At 33.5% G+C, this 18,017-nt stretch overlaps 1 protein-coding gene across 2 annotated transcripts; it reads right to left on the bottom strand.

The window, feature by feature from the left end:
* Positions 1 to 2,979: 2,979 nt before the first annotated feature.
* On the bottom strand, positions 2,980 to 5,555 carry LOC130649620 (uncharacterized). Of its 2 annotated transcripts, XM_057455947.1 has the most exons (4): positions 5,154 to 5,555; positions 4,516 to 4,720; positions 4,156 to 4,416; positions 2,980 to 3,799 (listed from the first exon to the last, which is right to left on the bottom strand). In XM_057455947.1, the coding sequence occupies exons 1-4, from the start codon at positions 5,508 to 5,510 to the stop codon at positions 3,582 to 3,584; spliced, it is 1,041 nt and encodes a 346-aa protein (XP_057311930.1). In that variant the 5' UTR covers positions 5,511 to 5,555; the 3' UTR covers positions 2,980 to 3,581. The 2 variants fall into 2 exon arrangements, with proteins under 2 accessions (XP_057311930.1, XP_057311929.1); XM_057455946.1 differs by having other exon boundaries at positions 4,156 to 4,720.
* Positions 5,556 to 18,017: the final 12,462 nt, after the last annotated feature.

Raw genomic sequence — 18,017 nt, 5'->3', positions numbered from 1 at the left:
CCTTTAAGTAAATCAATATGTATAAAGAAAAAGTTTTATTCAGGAAAACTACTTATAACAGTTCTAAAATGGTTGTCATTCATGAAAGAATCCCGCCCAAAAATATTTCAGGCTATATTTGTAAATATTGCCATATGACATTATTGGAAATTAACAGAATTTTTCGTTGAAAATAATCATGAAACAAAGGTGGCTTGAAAGTCAGAAAAGTTAGTAAATTATGTCAACAAACTTTTGTATAAACACAAGATGTAGCTATAAAATTACTGATGGTAAATAATGGAAACAGTTACGCTCTCTAGGATGGGCAGGTAAATATTGCATTTTGTACAAGCCATGCGACATGTACTCGACAGCGGTTTTTAGCTGCTTTAGGTGTTATGGCCAATGTGCCACCTGGTCATATCTAATGTCATTAATTGGAACTGGATTTTCAGGCTTTCCCCTTTAGTTGGTAGCGAGACGGAATTTCTCCTCTTCGGTGGTCTGGTTAGACTTTGTTGAAGGGGATCGAAGCATTCCCGATTTACAATGAAAAGGTTAAAAATGGTTTCACTTCTTTCTTTTTAAGACAATTTCTTGCAATAACGACGATAAAGGAGCCAAGAGTTCACTTTTGCAATGTCCATCATGTGCCAAAATATTTTCTGGTACTACGTCTTTGTTTTTCAGAGTATGTGGTAAAGCGAGAGTAGCATGTCGGCAAATTCAACACCTCCCATACTCTTGTTTTATACTCTAACACAATCTGTGGACATAGCACCTTCTTTCATGTTTATCTTTTCTGCACCAACGTATAATTGTTCTAACTTGTTGCATTAACAGACTGTTCTGTTGTTTTTTGTGATTACTAAAATGCAAAAACAAAAGTTTCTTCCCTGCTCCCTACTTTTTTAATTGGTCCTAATTTCCAATCTGAGAGCTGATATTAAATAATTACCAGACAATGAAGGCAATACTGGAGAATATTGGCCGACGTCAAGTACGTGATAGAGGTCAATATTCGAAGGTATTCCCTGAAACAGTTATTACATTAATTATTATCTGGGTACTGCATTTTAAGACAAAAATATAACATTATAAGCAGGATGTAGAAACAATGTTTTTATAGAAACTATTCCCATATGGAACGTACGTTCGAACCTAAAAATATATTTTGTTTGAATCGAATATCGTGTAAACATTACAGGTTTTTATCGTAGCTACAAGAAAGAATTCTTTAAAAGATAAAAGTAATTTTCACTTCTGTTTCGCGTTTTTTTATTCTTCATTAAGAAGTGTAAAAAATGTGTAAGAAACCAGCAAAACAAATTTGTATAGGAAAAATGATTGATTTTGTGACTAATGGAAAGCAATCTGATTTATGGGCCTACGTCCTGAAGAAAGTGAGGATGATGATGAATTGCTCGCACCTGAGCATGAGTATATCTGCAACCGATGAAGATGGTAGTGATGAATGTGATATTGATAACGATGTACCATTTTCAGCATTATGAAATAATTCAGAAAAGCCAGGACACATCGCCTATTCCACCAGTAATAATAATTCAAAGCAAAGACATCATTACCGATGGCGAAAACAAGATACCTCGCATGGAAATTCTCAGTTTGAACAATCTTCAATAACGCAAAAAACACCACAGAACATTTAGTAAGCTTTATAAAGGAAACAAAAGTTACTATTTTCTACAGACAGCCACTAACAGCCAATGACAAATCATTCCAGTACCAAACAGTACTCAGGAAAAGTTTGTTTACGTGCTTTCTTAATTATCTAGTGCGAAAACATCACGAATATATCGTTTTTTAACTCTATGGGGAAGGGTGCTTCATTAGCATGGGCTGCCAGTTGCCATGTAGCAACATGTGGACTTAAAGAGTTTAATGAAGAGGTAGGGAGGCACTACAGTGAGTAACACATATTACTTGAACACCGTATTGCATTGTGTTAGATATGTATTATTTTTTAGAACTGAAAAAAAAATACACCAAAAGCTTCGTGTTGCAATTATAAAGCAGTTTAGTCGAAACAAGCAATGAATGTGAGTACTACAGAAAATTAACAGCAACCATAACGTTTCCTCAACACTGAGAAGTTGCATAATTATTACCAACAATATACAACAAAGACTTTATTTGACAAATCTAACAATCGCCTTTAGCCGGATCATTTTGACGACGACTAAAAGACATTGACGACAATATCAAAATTAATTTTATCAGTAGTGTAGTTATCAATAACAGAGATATATATGTGTGCTAACCCACATTAACTAAACAATTTTCACGACGATGAAAACTCAGTCTAAGAGTCAGTCTAGAAAGGTACAGCAAGTGTCATACATTATCTAACACAAAATATACTGTATATATTTCTTTCCTTAATATATGTCCTACAAATATCATTCTAATCTAAGGGTTGGTGGAAGGGTCAATTCTATCGACTTGTGATGAGTCGCAAGACGATACACCCGTAAAAAGACTAGGACACGTGATGAAGGCGCGCCAAAGAAACAAAAATATATTATTTTTTTGTATTTTCACGATATCTAGTGGCACAGAGAGAAAAATTGAGCAGTGGACACTTGTTTTGTATAAAATTCAAAAAAGGGCTGTCGCTTACACTTGTCGTATATAACACTAGAATCCACGGATCCGCCGGTCCTGTAATTTTCGCCGTGGGACATATCTTCTGCTCCGGGACCTCGTGTACTTTTGTCCACCTGTTTGTATGAATAATTAAATTACTCTGCGGGGATGTCTCAATAAAGCTGCGGCGCAACCATTGTGAAAAAAATTATCGGAATGTCTTTTGGCTCAAACTAATACTTTGCTATTAAACTTTTTATTCGATTAAATATTTTTGTCAGTACTTTGAAATTAAACAATCTCTTCATTATCAATAATAATATTTTCCCCTTGAAGCTAAAGGCGAGCTACTTTATCATACCCGTGGTGAATAAAGTTTACCCCTTTTTGTTGTCAATATAGATATATTCTTTGAAAAAACGACGCTGTAAAGTAAAAGCAGACGTTCGCTTCTGCAGTGCAATCAATTCATATCATACATATACATAAATACATTTTATATACTTAAAATAAAACTAAACCCTCTACACACCTGTTTCTTAAGAAGTATTCTCCATTGTGTGTATGGCCTATTATGCCACCCAGTTCAACTGTCATGGTTGTCAGTTCCACCCCCCTGGGTGTTAGAACAATAGCAATAAGGAGCTTAAATATAATTTATCGATGTGTATAGTCTGATTGATTTTGTCGTAAAAAGAATTCGGGTATGACAGAAATTTACTCTATAAAATCGAAAAGTTAAGGATTAACGCTAGTACAACTAAACGCAAATGAGATTATATAAAATGTGACTAATGCTGTATAATGGAAAGCTGTCACTACTTCTTAAATTTTTATTATGTAAATATGAGAAAAAATTATTCTTTTATAATAAAGAAGTGAGAACTAATATAGCTTATTGAATAGTTCTGATTTGCACTTGTTAAAGGTGGAAGAGTTTGGTGGACCTCAATACTCAGGAATGTAATTAGTGACATTTCGGAAGGGACGGTTCAAACTTTCTTTTTTAACTTTAATACTACGTTGGTGAAATATCTTGACGTATCTGTACCAGTTATAGGTCTCCAAAACCCAGAAAAAAAGTTACATTTGAGGTCTAAGTGATACCAAAGTGCTGTACCAAGTTTTTTAGCTTTCTCCATTTTAACACCGCGGTCGTATGCGCTGAATTTATTGTTGTGGCTATAGGAGAATTCGTCAGTTAAACCTTCTAAAATAAACAAATAGTAATAAGGGATAAATTAGGTTTAAATTTCTTTCAACAATTTATTTTAGGGAAATTTATCAAAACAGCAACGCGCCCTCTACTATGTCCCCACATGAATTCAGTTGGTTTTAAATATGAAAATTACGTAATTTAATTATTCATATTTTCAAATAATCTTCTAGTTTTCACGGTCTGTGAAAGTACGAATAGTAAGAAAAGAAGCCAGCAGTTTAACGCGTTAGGCATTTTTTGCCTTAGTGGAAACATAACTATGAAGAAAAATAGCTGGGGATTCTTTGCTAAAAAAACTTTTGACACACCAGTGCTGTGAACACGTGCAAATAAAAGCCTGTACCTACCTCCTGAAACTACTTTAAATCCATTGATTTCTACTTTGTAATCTCTGTCTTCACCGTCAATCGAAAATTTCTCATAGAAAAACTCATATTCACCTTCCGGCCCTGACATATAAACATGTAACTCACAAGGATATTTTGTGGTAAGTTGATAAACAAGTTCATGTCCAACGTAAAAGGAGTTGCCACCAAATCCATGTTTGTAATCTTGCCAGTTTCGCTGAAAATTTTCTCCTCTAATCATATTCAAAATCACAAAGGACCCTAAATGCAATGATGCTTTATCGCAAAACAAACAAACAAAAACAAAAAAGAAAACAAGCAAACAAAAACAAAAAGGAAACAAACAAGATTGTTGCTTACCAGGAACCTTGTTTGCGTCACATACTTGACAAAATGGAGTTGGAATAGCTGCCTGATGAACAAACCAAGAGATGTTTATATTTGTTGGACAAAAGTGTGGCAGTTGCAGACCAGTTTTGTTTTTACAGCTGTAACTCGTCATGTGCTCATCAGGAATACACTCTTGGTGGTCTGCACACAAGTTATAAATCCTAGTACAAGGGTTCTACAGAAGAAGAGATGGTAAGTTTCTTTAATAAAAACCAAAACAGTACTTTTAAGTATTTGTGTGAATAAACAAAGGAAGAATTTTTGGTGTCACGTAACTGGATTTATGTATTCTAGAAATATTCTTTGTGTTACAACACAGAATCGGTGAATTGGTAGAACAATTAAGACTAAAATTCTATCAAATACATAAATATCCAGCCTAATCAAAATCCGTTCGAGATATATATTCAAAAATTCTTTTTAAACATAAATTTCTGTTAATAGATGCTATGAAACAGGGTAGTAAAAAAAGAAGGCTTTTCGTTCGAGGTAGGAAAAAAATTAATACAATTCTGAAATAAATCATGCGGAAATGAATCTGTTGAGAACGATTGCAATACATTCTCCACTTGTTTTATGGGAATGAATAGCCTAACCGAAGTACTTACAGATATCGTGTAATAAATTGAAGTCATATGCCTTTCCAAGCTGCATGAACTGCCGTACAATGACTTGTTGAATAATTGACACTGCAAGCCATTGCTGATTGGTAGCAAATTAAAAGCTTTGCAAGGTTCATTGATAATGCACAATCTCTGACAAACTGCAACACTTGCCACCATTTGCTTCAAAAATGAGGTTCCATTAAAATACCGTTCTGTATACTTTACAAAGCTTATCCAAGCCACTTTCATATTGTTTAAAGTCTGCGAATCACTGAAGCGGTAAATGTTTTGAGTAGCACTTTTTACTGCAAAGTAAATAATGACGCCGAAGATTAACTTTATGCAACTCGATATATGCATTTTCTTTTTGTTTATTACTTCCTCTTCCTGTTAGACGTTTTTCGTTTTCACTTTGCTTTTTCTTAAAATTTTTAGATCAATTATTTAAGAGCGTATACATTGCATATTTGTATTGGATTTTAACAATGTAACATTTAAAAACACAGTGTTAATATTTAACCTTAAACAATATTAATGTTAAAGTTTGAAGAAACACTTTGGAAACAGAAATATCAAATCAAATGGAGATAATTAACTGGTGGAACCACTAGTTCATGAATTTCAGCTGGATGTAACGTTAGTCACGAGCTATTTCCTGATCTGCTGCGTTCGCGTAGCTTTTCACAGAAGACGTGCCACTCAGGCTTACGTTGTGTGGTCACACTTGCTTGCAATTACAATGCTATGCTAGTGGTATCTACACTAGGTATGTTAGCGCACTCTCGTCAGGTTCCAGAGCCGTGGTTCTTCAGACCACATAGGACTCTTTCCGTCTCTAATTTTTTCTTACAAGGAAGAACTCTTTCAAGGAAGGACCAAAAGAACCATTTAAAGTACGCAATATATTTTGCTAATCTCACCACTTTATACTATAAAAGTGCATCTACTAACTGCCCTCTTGGCTTTGCTTTCTCATCAGCTTGTTGTTACCTACTGAAAGTCTGCTGACTGGCAACCAAGGGCATTCAATGTTCATGTAACTATAACCTTGAGATTGTTTTCAGTGTTATTACCAAGTTAAGTGTTGGAATTTAAATAATCTTGGGCATGTGATAGAACAGAGTGGTATTTTATATAAAGAATCAGGTAGCAAAATGTTTTCTCGTGTGCAGAATTGCCTCAGTTAGTCGAAAATGCAGTCCCGAATACCTTTATCGAGACAATTCTTTTGTTTTTTTGATCAAATGGCATATCAGATTTAGTTATATATATATCTGTCAAGACTACTGCTTTTCTATGTCACAATCTGGGAAATATCTATGCTTAGTTAGTTAACATAGTCGCGAAAGTAATGGTGGCCCTCCTTCATATAGATGTGCAGTAATTTTGAAATTTAGCAACTTTAACACATTGTTGTCTAACATCCAACATGTTTTCATTACATATATCTGAATGAAATTGCAGAATACATAGACATTGACATATACTGTTATGGTAAAAAAGTAGCAACTGGATGGCCTTAAAATCGATCTTGAAAACTCTAGAAACTCCATGTTGAAATCTTGCTGCATGATTAATGATTCTAATAATAACTTCAGAAGTAAATATAATGACCAGGTTCAAAGAACCAAACATTTTAAATATTTCATTAGTTCATCAATGGAAATTTTAACATATGAATATTTCGGTTTTAAAGCATTGGAAACTTTCTCCTTTGCTCATGAATATTTAAAACTGTTAATCGTGGCTACGATTTTTAATGTGGTCTGTGTTTAAAAAAACAGTATACATTATTAAAACCAGCCTTACAGGATATTCACACAGAATAATTCACCTCTAAAACTAATTAAATAAATATATTTCCTATAATAGACTGCGTAACATGCCATGTAATTGATCAATAACAACTGTAGCAAAGTACAAATATGGGCAACTGATAATGGAGAAGCATAAATCAAATAATTGTTGATTTTGTTGACTTAAATCTGGATTAAGAGCTTTATATATATATACCGTTTAACTAATCGGATATATCAAACAGAGAAAATGAGTCGTTTAACGCTGGATCCCATAGTACACTGTGTTTGACATGAGGTTCATTAGACAACGTCTTCTCTATCAGAATCTAGATACTTTAAACCTCATTTTTAACATTAGGATACTTTTTGTGTGAAATTGTTAGGACAGGAGATCCATGTTTATATCAAGAGATTCCCGATGAAGCAAGGATAGTTGGAATGTTTGCGTTTAGTTTTATAGTGTATATATACCTACAATCATGGTCAAAGATATTGAGACAAAGGTAGTTTCTTTGTTGTTTCTTAAATATGGACAAAATTGTTTAACGGCCAATGCTCTGCAGCCGTAGGTTGCAAAGTGGAGACATTTGCATGCATGTAGGCCAGTTTGAAGCTGGCTAGTTGCATTCTTTAGCACGCCCTCAAGATGAAGTGATCCACCACTCTCAACATTGACAACTTTGACAGACTCAAAATGCATGACTCTGGTACAGAGTTAGCCTACGCAACTGCTTGTGGTAGCAAACTTCAATAAATTTTGACCAGGATTGTGGCTATATATTAATGTTTTCTTAATAATTAGTCAGATAATTCGTAAGCTCAAACTAAAAACCGGAGAATGTCGTAATTGAGACATTCTTTCAGCACTTTTTAGTCACCGCGACCGAAGGATCGTTTGCTATAGTATAGCAGGTCGTACTAAACTTGGATATCATAAATGTGTTCTAGATTTTATATTTAGAATGCATTGCCAGCACTGGTTACAATAAAAACTTCTGACTTATAACTGAAAAAAATCTCGCATATTATATTTGTCAAGCTAAATACTTTTGTTAATTAATACGAGTATAGCCAATCTGGTCGTAGGAGCTCAGTTTCAGGAAATCTGATCTGTTGATTTTTTGTCTAACGTCAATAAACTATAGGCTTTTGCTAAGGTTTATATTACACTGTGGCTACCTCACTGTACAAGGTTAAGAAAGATTAATTGAAAAGTTGTAGTTAACTGTATATATTTGGCTACTTTCACTTTTTAGCCAGAGGTAAAACTAATAGTTATATGCCACAACCTCAGCCGCAACTTAGCAAATATCAAATTAGTAAAGATGACACAGAAATAAATAATGTTGATTAGGCTAAAAAGATCTTAAACCAAACTGAATAAAAATGTTAAAAGAATAGCAGTAAATATGACAATTTAGCTTTAGGATGCTCAAAATCTACGCTTGTAGTTAAAATTTTAAAATTGGTTTGTTTAAGATTTATACTTGGCTAGACAATATGACAATACATTATATCATGCAAAAACATATAAAAACTGCAGTGGCTAGAAAGCTTCTAAAAACTAAAATGTCAACAAATGACCTTTTCAAACCTTTCAAAATGTCATGGAGGTTCATATTAATCAGTGCAATGTTACGGTTTTTATATTTGTTTGTTTTTTTTGTTCTTTAATACGTATTAATTTTTTAACAAAAATTATAATCGCAACAATTAAAAAACAAAATATTTTTTGATTAATTTTTGATTAATTTTGCAGTGACTTGGATATTCTCGTGGATTACGCAAAAGGAATTCACCCATCGCTACCAGCAGCAACCATTTTGGGCTTACAGAAAAACAACGACCTTATGGAGACGTATTTTGAGTAAAAAATGTTCATCTGTAAAAGTTAACAAAATTTTGACAAGACTCAGTACACATACATACAATTATGTTCGTTCGTTTCTCACCTTCGTCTGTTTCATGATATAATACCGAATTACCGAACGTTTTGTTTATATTTTTATCATCAAGATATGGGGTACGAGTACTGTTTCAACAGAAATCGCAATCCTTAGTATAGCCTGGCCTAATCTTTACACTAACCGTTACGATACGACGAATCTTTAGTAAAATTTCGATCAATGCCAAAAATTGTTTTTGATTTTAAAAAAGAACAAGAAGCCCTGGGGGCTCTAAGAATTTCCGTGCGCTACCAAAATATTTGATGAAAACCTGCTAATTCGTTGTGTTATTGTTCCAAACATTCGAAGGGGTTTGGTGCATGAACCTCTGAAGATAAAGCACACCAGTGACATTATATCTTACAACAAACGCAAACAAAACAAAAGGTGTCATTAAACTCACATTTTAAAAGAAATTGCTAACAAAAAATACAGCCGTTTATGGTCTTAAACGGCATTAGTTGACAAAAAATCAAAATTTTGATGTCGCCATCATTTTCAGCATACTTTTTTTATTAACTGTGTCAATTTTTGTCGCAAATAAAGCAGTTTTAATTTTTGGATAAATTTTGGCCTGAAATGACATTTAGGTGACAAAAAATCAAACTTTTGTACCATCATCATTTTCAGCATACTTTATTTGTTAACTGTGCCAGATTTAGCCGAAAATGAAGTGGTTTTAATTTTTAGACCAATTTTGGCCTATAATGGAATTTAGGTGACAAAAATCAAAATTTTGATGTCACCATTATGTTCAGCATACTTTTTTTGTTAATTGTGCCAAAACTTGTCAAAAATAAAGTAGTTTTAATTTTTGGACCAATTTTGGCCTAAAATGACATTTAGGTAACAAGAAATCACAATTTTGATGTCACCATTATGTTCAGCATACTTTATTTGTTAACTGTGCCAAATTTTGTTAAAAATAAAGTAGTTCTAATTTTTGGACCAATTTTTGCCTAAAATGACATTTAGGTGACAAAAATCAAAATTATTATGTCACCATTATGTTCAGCATACTTTTTTTGTTAACTGTGCCAAATTTTGTCAAAAAAAATACCAATTTTGGCCTGAAACGTCAATACGAGACTTCCCAGTAGTTAAGGAGCTTGGGTACGAAGTTTACATCTGTGACGGAGCAACGTGAAATCCCAGGGTCGATTTTTTCTCAAAAAATGCTCCGAAAGAAAAAAACGACGGTTTTAAAGAATTTCCTACGCCTTCGGGCGCGGAAATTCAATAAAATTAATGTTGTTAGTAGTACGCCGAAACTGTCTGAAGCAATATTTACTGTTTGGTGTGGCTACCTTTGCTAAGTTCTTAGTTTCCTTTCGCAATTTAATAGTACGCACATTTTCAAGGCGGTGCAGTGCTTATTGAAGAATGTACCAACACAAAAAGGTAAAAATTAATATTAGCATGACCTTTTTATCACATTTTTTAAAAATATAGGCATTATGATACGTCGATTTAAGCATAACTTCATCTTATAATAAAATTACAATGGCTGCTAATTTTTCAAGTTCAGGAAAAAGTTCCTCCTTTAAAAAATTTAGTTGTTACTTTCTTATTGTTAACGTTATCAAATATATATTCCCACATCATATGTACACTAAATGAAGGGTATCCCTGCGCCTCTTCGATGGAGGAGAGCATATCGGGGACGTTCTATCGGGTTTTCCAGGCTTGTTGACGGCTGATAAAAATCTTGCATGTCACAATAGAAGGAACGAACAAACAAACAGTTGTTTGCTAGCTTACTACTCAGCCACCACACATATAAATAGTCCAACCAGTAGCAAAAAATAGTATTGGTACTAGCTACACTTTTTATGATGGCCCTTGCTGTTTCAATGTTTCGCTGGTTAGACTTATTAGAAAAAGAGTTTGATAAAGCGTTTGTTGAACTTGATATTTTGCTGGGAGAAATTGATATTAGATGGAAAAATCATGACATAAATTTAGCTTTACAGGGAGTATGATATATACGATTATGAGCTATGGTTATGAGGCATAGAAATGCTCATCTAAAAATACGAAATAGAAATAAATGTTTAAGAATATACGAATTATATCAATATCAAGAACAGTCTGTTTAGTGAAAAGGAAGAAATCAGGTTGTCACCAACCAAAAGTAACGCGTCACTAGCAACACTGGTGGACGGGTTAAGGAGGACGAAACGTGACTTTTCAGTACCGTGATTCAAATGACTTGACTATCAAACGCGTTGCTAGAACATGACACAATTAGAAAGTTTAAATTAACCAGAGAAGTTAAGTGGATGCAAAAAGAAGCGTGATAATTGTTGAGAAGGCACACAAATAAGACGTTTATTGGGGGCGTATAATGCTCATGGATCCTCACATATTGCGATAAATGTCGCCCCTAATACAATAATAACCGATTACACCGAGTGCCAGTTGAGCTTGCGAGATTGGTACAATGACTAAGGACGATATTCTTGGTATAACATGGGGTTTCAGCTTTTAGTGGCCCCGAAATGTAACAAAGCATAAAATAAGCTAAAATACATAAAATGTTTCCATACTTCATATGTTCTTCATTCTCAGGAAGAAGATGTACTACAAAAAAAATATCACGTAATAATTCAAAAATAATAATACTATTGAAGTATTACTGTTTGGCTGCACACAGCAAAATATTCAGCACGTTGTCATATAAGCAAACCAATTTTTGGGCTCAGACTTAGGCTGCTAAGAGGTGTTTCTTAGCACATGTTCATGGATAGATGTTAAGACTGAAGGTTGCTAAGAGGTTTGCTTCATTTTTAGTTCAATACAAGGTCTATAACGTCAGCAAATGTACTGTCTATAAAAAACCTGCATTTTATATGTTAATAAGCGCGTGTTCACCTATCAAATTGTAATCGTCACAAAGGTGCGGTGGAAGTCCTTTAAAGAATGACTGGAATAAACGAGACAATAGTTTTGTTGTCTCGCTTAAGTCAGATCAAATGAAGTATGTCTTTGTTGCGTACCTGTTTAGTATGCTTGCAATAACATCATGCCGGCAGATCAGGTTGAAGTATAGCTAGACGCTAATTGATTGTGTGCTGTGAAACAAGACTGAAGTGATTAACCTAGCCTGCTTTTTCTTTCATACTTCTTTTCTCGTATTGTAAAATTATGTTTAAATGGTTTTTCTCATTTGGTAAACATGAGAAAAGGTTTTCAGTGAAAACAGGCCATAAGTGACGAGTTTCTCCCGAGTGGAAAAGCGTTGTTTGTGATATACTTAATAGTTTAAGATTTGAATGGCTATTTTTCATGTCTGTTGCGATAAATAAGTACAGTGCAGATGGGGAAAAAAGGGTGTTTTGGTAATTCTATCAAAAATTATGACTGGTTTGCCGTCTTCCCTTGTAACGTTCGACGGAACCAAATTTTGCAAATGCAACATAAAATAGGTAGTAAAAGGTTTTTGCTTATTTTATAACTTCTAGAGACGTCAATCTGTGAGCACTGTAACCAAATGAAACTTCCATAACATCCTTTGTGCTGGGTTGAAAACCACAAAACCTGGTACTAATGATGCCTGCCACATAAGAATCATGCCTCAAATGATGACTGCCAGTATAAATTTTTGATGACCTCTTTATTTTTCCTTAACCTACTTCAACTTACTTTCTTAACTTACTTCAACTTTTGCTTGGAAAGGTAAATAGCTACCCTTCTTAATGCTTGGGACTAACTAACATGAGGAAATGGGAGTTAGTAGCAAAGGGTGAAAACTATTTAAGCAATCTTTAACGTACAAACCAACAACTTCAGAACTTCAATGAACAAGGGCACTAGTATATTAAAAAATATAATGCGTTTCAAAATAGGTGTGACATATGGTCTATTTGAAATTTTCCAAGAATTGTTTTTAATCCTGCCATTTCAGGTTGGAGAAGTTTGAGAGGGAATCCAGTCAACGTTGTCATTCTGTTATGGAAAATACTCCAGGTAGAACACTTCCACTGCTTAAATAGCGTCAAGTAGTTCATGAATTTTCTAGTACACACGCTGAAGGTATTTCATAAAAATACCAACATGTAAACAAATATGGAAGGCATGGACAGCAGTGAAAGTCGAGTTTGCGTTAATAATTTTGAGACAATTACAACATTTATTTACCTGAACACCAAGCAAGTTAATTTAAGGCCAAACTAAACCTAACTGACTAGAATTCATCCATATAACTAGTCAAAAAATACCCTGGATTTTGTGCAAAAATATCAGTCCTATTTCTTTACGCTGATTTTATATATTTTTTTTCTATCGAAATTTATTTATACTTCGCGTAGCAAACATGCTTTACAATTGGATTGCAAAAAAGCTTTAACGTTTTATGATGCAATAGAAGAGATGTCACTTAAGGATTACATTACATTTCCCGCTTAATTAATCAAAGCCCTTAATAAACCAATTACTGTTTAAATACCACCTAATTTGTTTACAATAATGTCCTAGCTTGTTTTACAAAATTACCGAGAGCATTTTAAGTTGATCATTTACGAAGAAGTTCAAGACCACAAAATACATGTAAATAATCTTGCGGTAATTCTTTGGGTGATTTAAATGGCATTTGAAATATGTTTTTATTTTATTTTAATTCTGCACATTGACATTACATCGCTGTTCGTCAGAATTTAAAATATAAAAGTATAAAAATTAAAAATAGGATAAAAATTCAATTCAATTATTAACAGGTAAACACGACCAGTAAAGAAAACAAAAACTGTAGCCTGGTGTTTTTGCATTGTCATTTTCAGCTTTTCGACCGAGGTCAACCAGAGCAAGAGCTGGTGATTAGAAAGACATTAAAACGACGAAGTAAGATTTTATGGGCATTAAAAATTCCTCATAAATAGTCAAATAAAATTTTTCTGACGACTTGGTGTCATGCAGTAGCCTTAATGACGAGGCAGTTATGTAAAAAAATTATTAAGGAACCGGGCTCATTATCAGCAACTGTGTCCTGTCGCCTGATTCTGTTGGACAATTGTCCTGTTGTACAACCTATCGGACTCTTAGAAATATTACAAAGGACAATGAAAAATGACTCGCGGCGATATTAAAACGTAATACAATAGAATCTTCCGGATAAGAGTAGATTTGTGCTGGAAATGAGACTGGGTGTGAGGTCGTCATTAGAAATTTGTTTTCAGGAGGTACGCATGTTTTTTTCCACACAATACGAAGATCAATTTCCACGAAATATGGACTCACCAAATTTTTTATCTTCCAGCTAGACTATTTGTACTTAATTTAGGGGAGAGCATCAGAGGATGGTACGAAGCAAGGTGACTTAATAGCAATCAGAATGTATGCATTGAGTTTGATACCACTCTTTCTTACGCTCAAACGTCGTAGAACGTCAAATTAACGGTACAGAATTTCCAAAATGTAAGCTGTGATTCCGTTCTCCCGCGACTCTTATATCGTTAATTCGAAAAACGTTTGGTTCGGTTTTTTTATCTATTTTTTTTTATTTTTTTATTTTTTCCTAATAACATTTGGATAGATTAATTGGAGTTGGATAGATTAATTATAAATTTAGATTAGCCGTAATTTTAAAAAACGTCGTAGAACGTCGCGCCGTACAGAACTTCCAGAATGTAAGTTGTAGAAAGGTGTGATTTTAAAGCAACATCGTAATTAAATGTAACAGGTTTCGTGACTGCTAAATTATCTTTTCATAGTTCATAAAGCAAGCAGTGATTTTATAAATTGTTTAAGACACAGGCAATTTTAGTAACTGAAACCAAAATTGACAAGTTCTTGTTAATTTAGATAAAATTAATGATAGTGAAAGCACATATCTCATTATTGTACCTTAAATGTCTGAGCCTGAGTATGACTGTTCTTTGACGATAACCAATCACAACATAGAATGTATACTTCACAATAATGCAGTTGATGACCGTCTAGCTGATGTTGTTGTTATTAAAGATATGGATGAAAAGAGAAGAGAATGAAAATTATCATTACTAGGTAAATGAAATCAAAAAACAAATTATTGAAAAAAGAAAAATGAAATCCCATGAAGCCTCATCATATTGAACTTATTAAAATGGTTTGCCCATGATAGCCTATCAACGAGGATCCTGTGAAGGGATTCTAGTGCATTTCAAGCTCCCATTTGAATCACGAATGTTACGAGAGCACAGCAATCGTTCAACTAGACAACCGTCTAAGATATCAATCCTATTCTCATGCTGAACGCTAAGCAGGATAGATTAACACTTTTATAGTCTCTGCCCGGTGTTTGAACCCGAGAACTTTCGCACTGGAAGCGAACACTCTACCAGTCGTCTGTGTAGGAAAACGGGACCCAACGTCACTAGAATCGTATAGTGTCAATCTTATGTTCTTAAAGTTGTCGCCTTTCCAGATACCTTCAAGTGTTTATGATTGTAGATGTCTTTCATTGTATCAATAGAGAATACAGTAATAGTTAATTTATTATAAAGAAAAAAAATTGAAAATTTTTTATATCATTCACTGTCTTTCTACAGATTATTATCACCGAATAGCGTAAGAAGTAAATACATCAGATAATTTAAATGAAAGGTAAATTGTAGTTTTTTAAGATGTATGTAATGAGTGAATACTTCTTTAAAATTCCTACTTCTAAGTCTAGCTGGTAAGAGGTCCCAAATAGTGACTGTGCTTTATAAATATGCGCCTTCATCGACAGCAGCGTTCTAACGTTCACTTTGCAACACACTGTACAATTAACTTTGCTCCTTAAAATTTTACTTCCTATGTTTTGTGTTTTGTTTTGTAATTCTTTAAATCTTGTGATATATTTTCGCCATATGATCCGCTTTTTCTGAAAAAAATAAAAGTTTTAATGCAATACAAGTTTCTTTGGAAAGTATTCGAATCAAGCAATTGTAGAAGGGCTCTGACAAAATATGGAAATGTTCTTAAATGGCGAATGCAAGACCTTTTATAGCACGTAAAGACTGTTATATAAGCGCCCCCATGCTCAGTGCTGAAAAAGCGTTTTCCTGGAAGTAAGAATTGATCTTCAAGCCTAAATACATTCTAAACTGTTTGTCAAATCATATACGTTATTGTACAGTCGTTTCACACTACAAAAAGCAGAGATAACAAGTTAACAACTTATTTTGTGTATCATAAACGGGAATGATTACGAAATCAAAATTTCTGCGTGTTATTCTATACATTTGAAGCTGTGCACAGTGAAAGGAGAACTTAACCAATTCCTTTTTGTTTATGGACGGTCCCTATAAATCCCAGTTAACTGATTCTAATCAAGTGGACATTTTAACGGCCGTCCAACTATCTTATGCAATAATACACAAATACGTCTACCCGTCTGTGGCTACCTTAAAAGTAAATGTTATTACCGCTCATTTGTTAAACGAAATTTGTAAAAATAATTTCCATACTTGAGGAGCTATCCAAAATTTGCCTCTATAATTGTTTGCCTAGTTAGGGCCGTCAACTAGTCTACAATAATACGCTGGTGTGTGTGTGAAATTTAGATGAAGGAAGGATGTTTTTATAATTTTTTTACCACAAAAGGATTATACTTTGAATTACGTGTTTTAGTACAACGCTGACTTTTATTGGAAAGAAAAACTATAATTTGTTTCAGAATATTTGTTTATATTACGCACACTTACCAGTTTCTGCGTACAGCTTGTTTCTCTCTCGTTATGTTCTTTAAATATAATTTCAATCAACCACGTGTTTTCTTTTTGCAAATTAACATGCAACACAAATTTCGTATCATCATCTAACAGTTCAAACTCTTTGGGACTTTTTCTAGATCTACCCTGTATCTCCATGGCAATGGTTTTGTCGTTGTGTTTGTTAAAGATGTGATTGTACAAGGTGTAGTGCTTTTTAAAATGTCCCGTTTTTGGCATATTAACACCACCGCTTGATAATATATAATCTACCTAAAAAATGCATGGTACCCAGTATTACATCACAAACTTAATATTCCAGCCCAAAGAATCAAAATGTTTCAAAAGTGGAAAAAAATTATGATGTTATACGTATCAATAAATTCGTTTGGAATAAGGCACTGTGATATGGAGTTTATAAAACTGGCAAGAGAATGTTTTATCGTGTAAAATGGATATTATAATCTGAATTTGAATTAGAAAGAGTTGATTCATTAAATAAAGTAAGTTCACTAACCTTGTCAACATTCAATTCTTCACTCAACTTCAACAACATATTTTTAGCAAATATCGGTACTTTATGGAAGGGTAGAATGGTTCCAATAATTTCATAAAGTGATAGTTGCATGGACATTTTGATAATCCAAAATTTTGGCTGAGCGCTAATAAATAATTCCGTCTGAACATTATTTTTTAGGATTTTTAGGACATTTACAGACGAATTTCCTTTAAATGCGGAGATTCTTTTGTTATCATGCCATAATATGCTCCACATTGGTTTATCAAATATTAACGTACTAATAAATTCAATACTCCTTGTTACAATGTCGAAAATTTCTGGGGGTATGATGCTAAACCGATGTGACAATTCTACCATCGTCATTGTGAGTGTTTTCGTAGATTTTGCGTGGAGAATAACCTTATTTTTACTTTCTGAAAATATTTCATATGCAAAAAGAGTTCCACATAAAACATGGCTTCCTCTTGCTTTAATAAAATTTCCACGCAAAGAATGCTCAATATATACACTGACTTTCTGTAAAGTAATATATTCATCTGGTCTATATTTAGGCAAATCACCTATTTTAACTATGAGTATTGTATAACCATGTGTTTGTGTTGTGGATTTGGAGGTGGTATTCCTTCGCTTCTGCAACAGACAATAACTATTTATTTTATAAGAGCCAATATCTTTGATCTCAAAATACCTCATAGTAAGCTCTTCTGACACGTTTAATCCTATAAGTTGCGACAACTTTGTTTCATTTCTGAAGCAATATATATTCAATTGTTCAAAGTATTTATTAAGTCCGTATATGTCAGTTGTATTGTCATGTAACTGAATTGGTTTGGAGTTCTGTATGAAGCTATTTTTGTGTGACGTGAACCATTCTTGCTTATTAGCTAAAATATAAATATATTAGTATATGCTGCAGTATTTATTCAAATGAA

This window comes from Hydractinia symbiolongicarpus, chromosome 7, assembly GCF_029227915.1.
Source record: "Hydractinia symbiolongicarpus strain clone_291-10 chromosome 7, HSymV2.1, whole genome shotgun sequence".
Lineage (NCBI taxonomy): Eukaryota > Metazoa > Cnidaria > Hydrozoa > Anthoathecata > Hydractiniidae > Hydractinia > Hydractinia symbiolongicarpus.
Note: the sequence above shows the minus strand (reverse complement) of the source record. Positions and strands in the feature narration are given on the sequence as shown.

Excerpts from the sequence above, each read along its gene's own strand:
- LOC130649620 (XM_057455946.1), bottom strand. The coding sequence starts at position 5,510 with ATGCATATATCGAGTTGCATAAAGTTAATCTTCGGCGTCATTATTTAC. Across the intron at positions 4,721-5,153 it reads CAATTTATTACACGATATCT|AACCCTTGTACTAGGATTTA; the intron begins GTAAGTACTTCG and ends CTTCTTCTGTAG. Across the intron at positions 3,800-4,155 it reads ATTTAAAGTAGTTTCAGGAG|AAGGTTTAACTGACGAATTC; the intron begins GTAGGTACAGGC and ends TGTTTATTTTAG.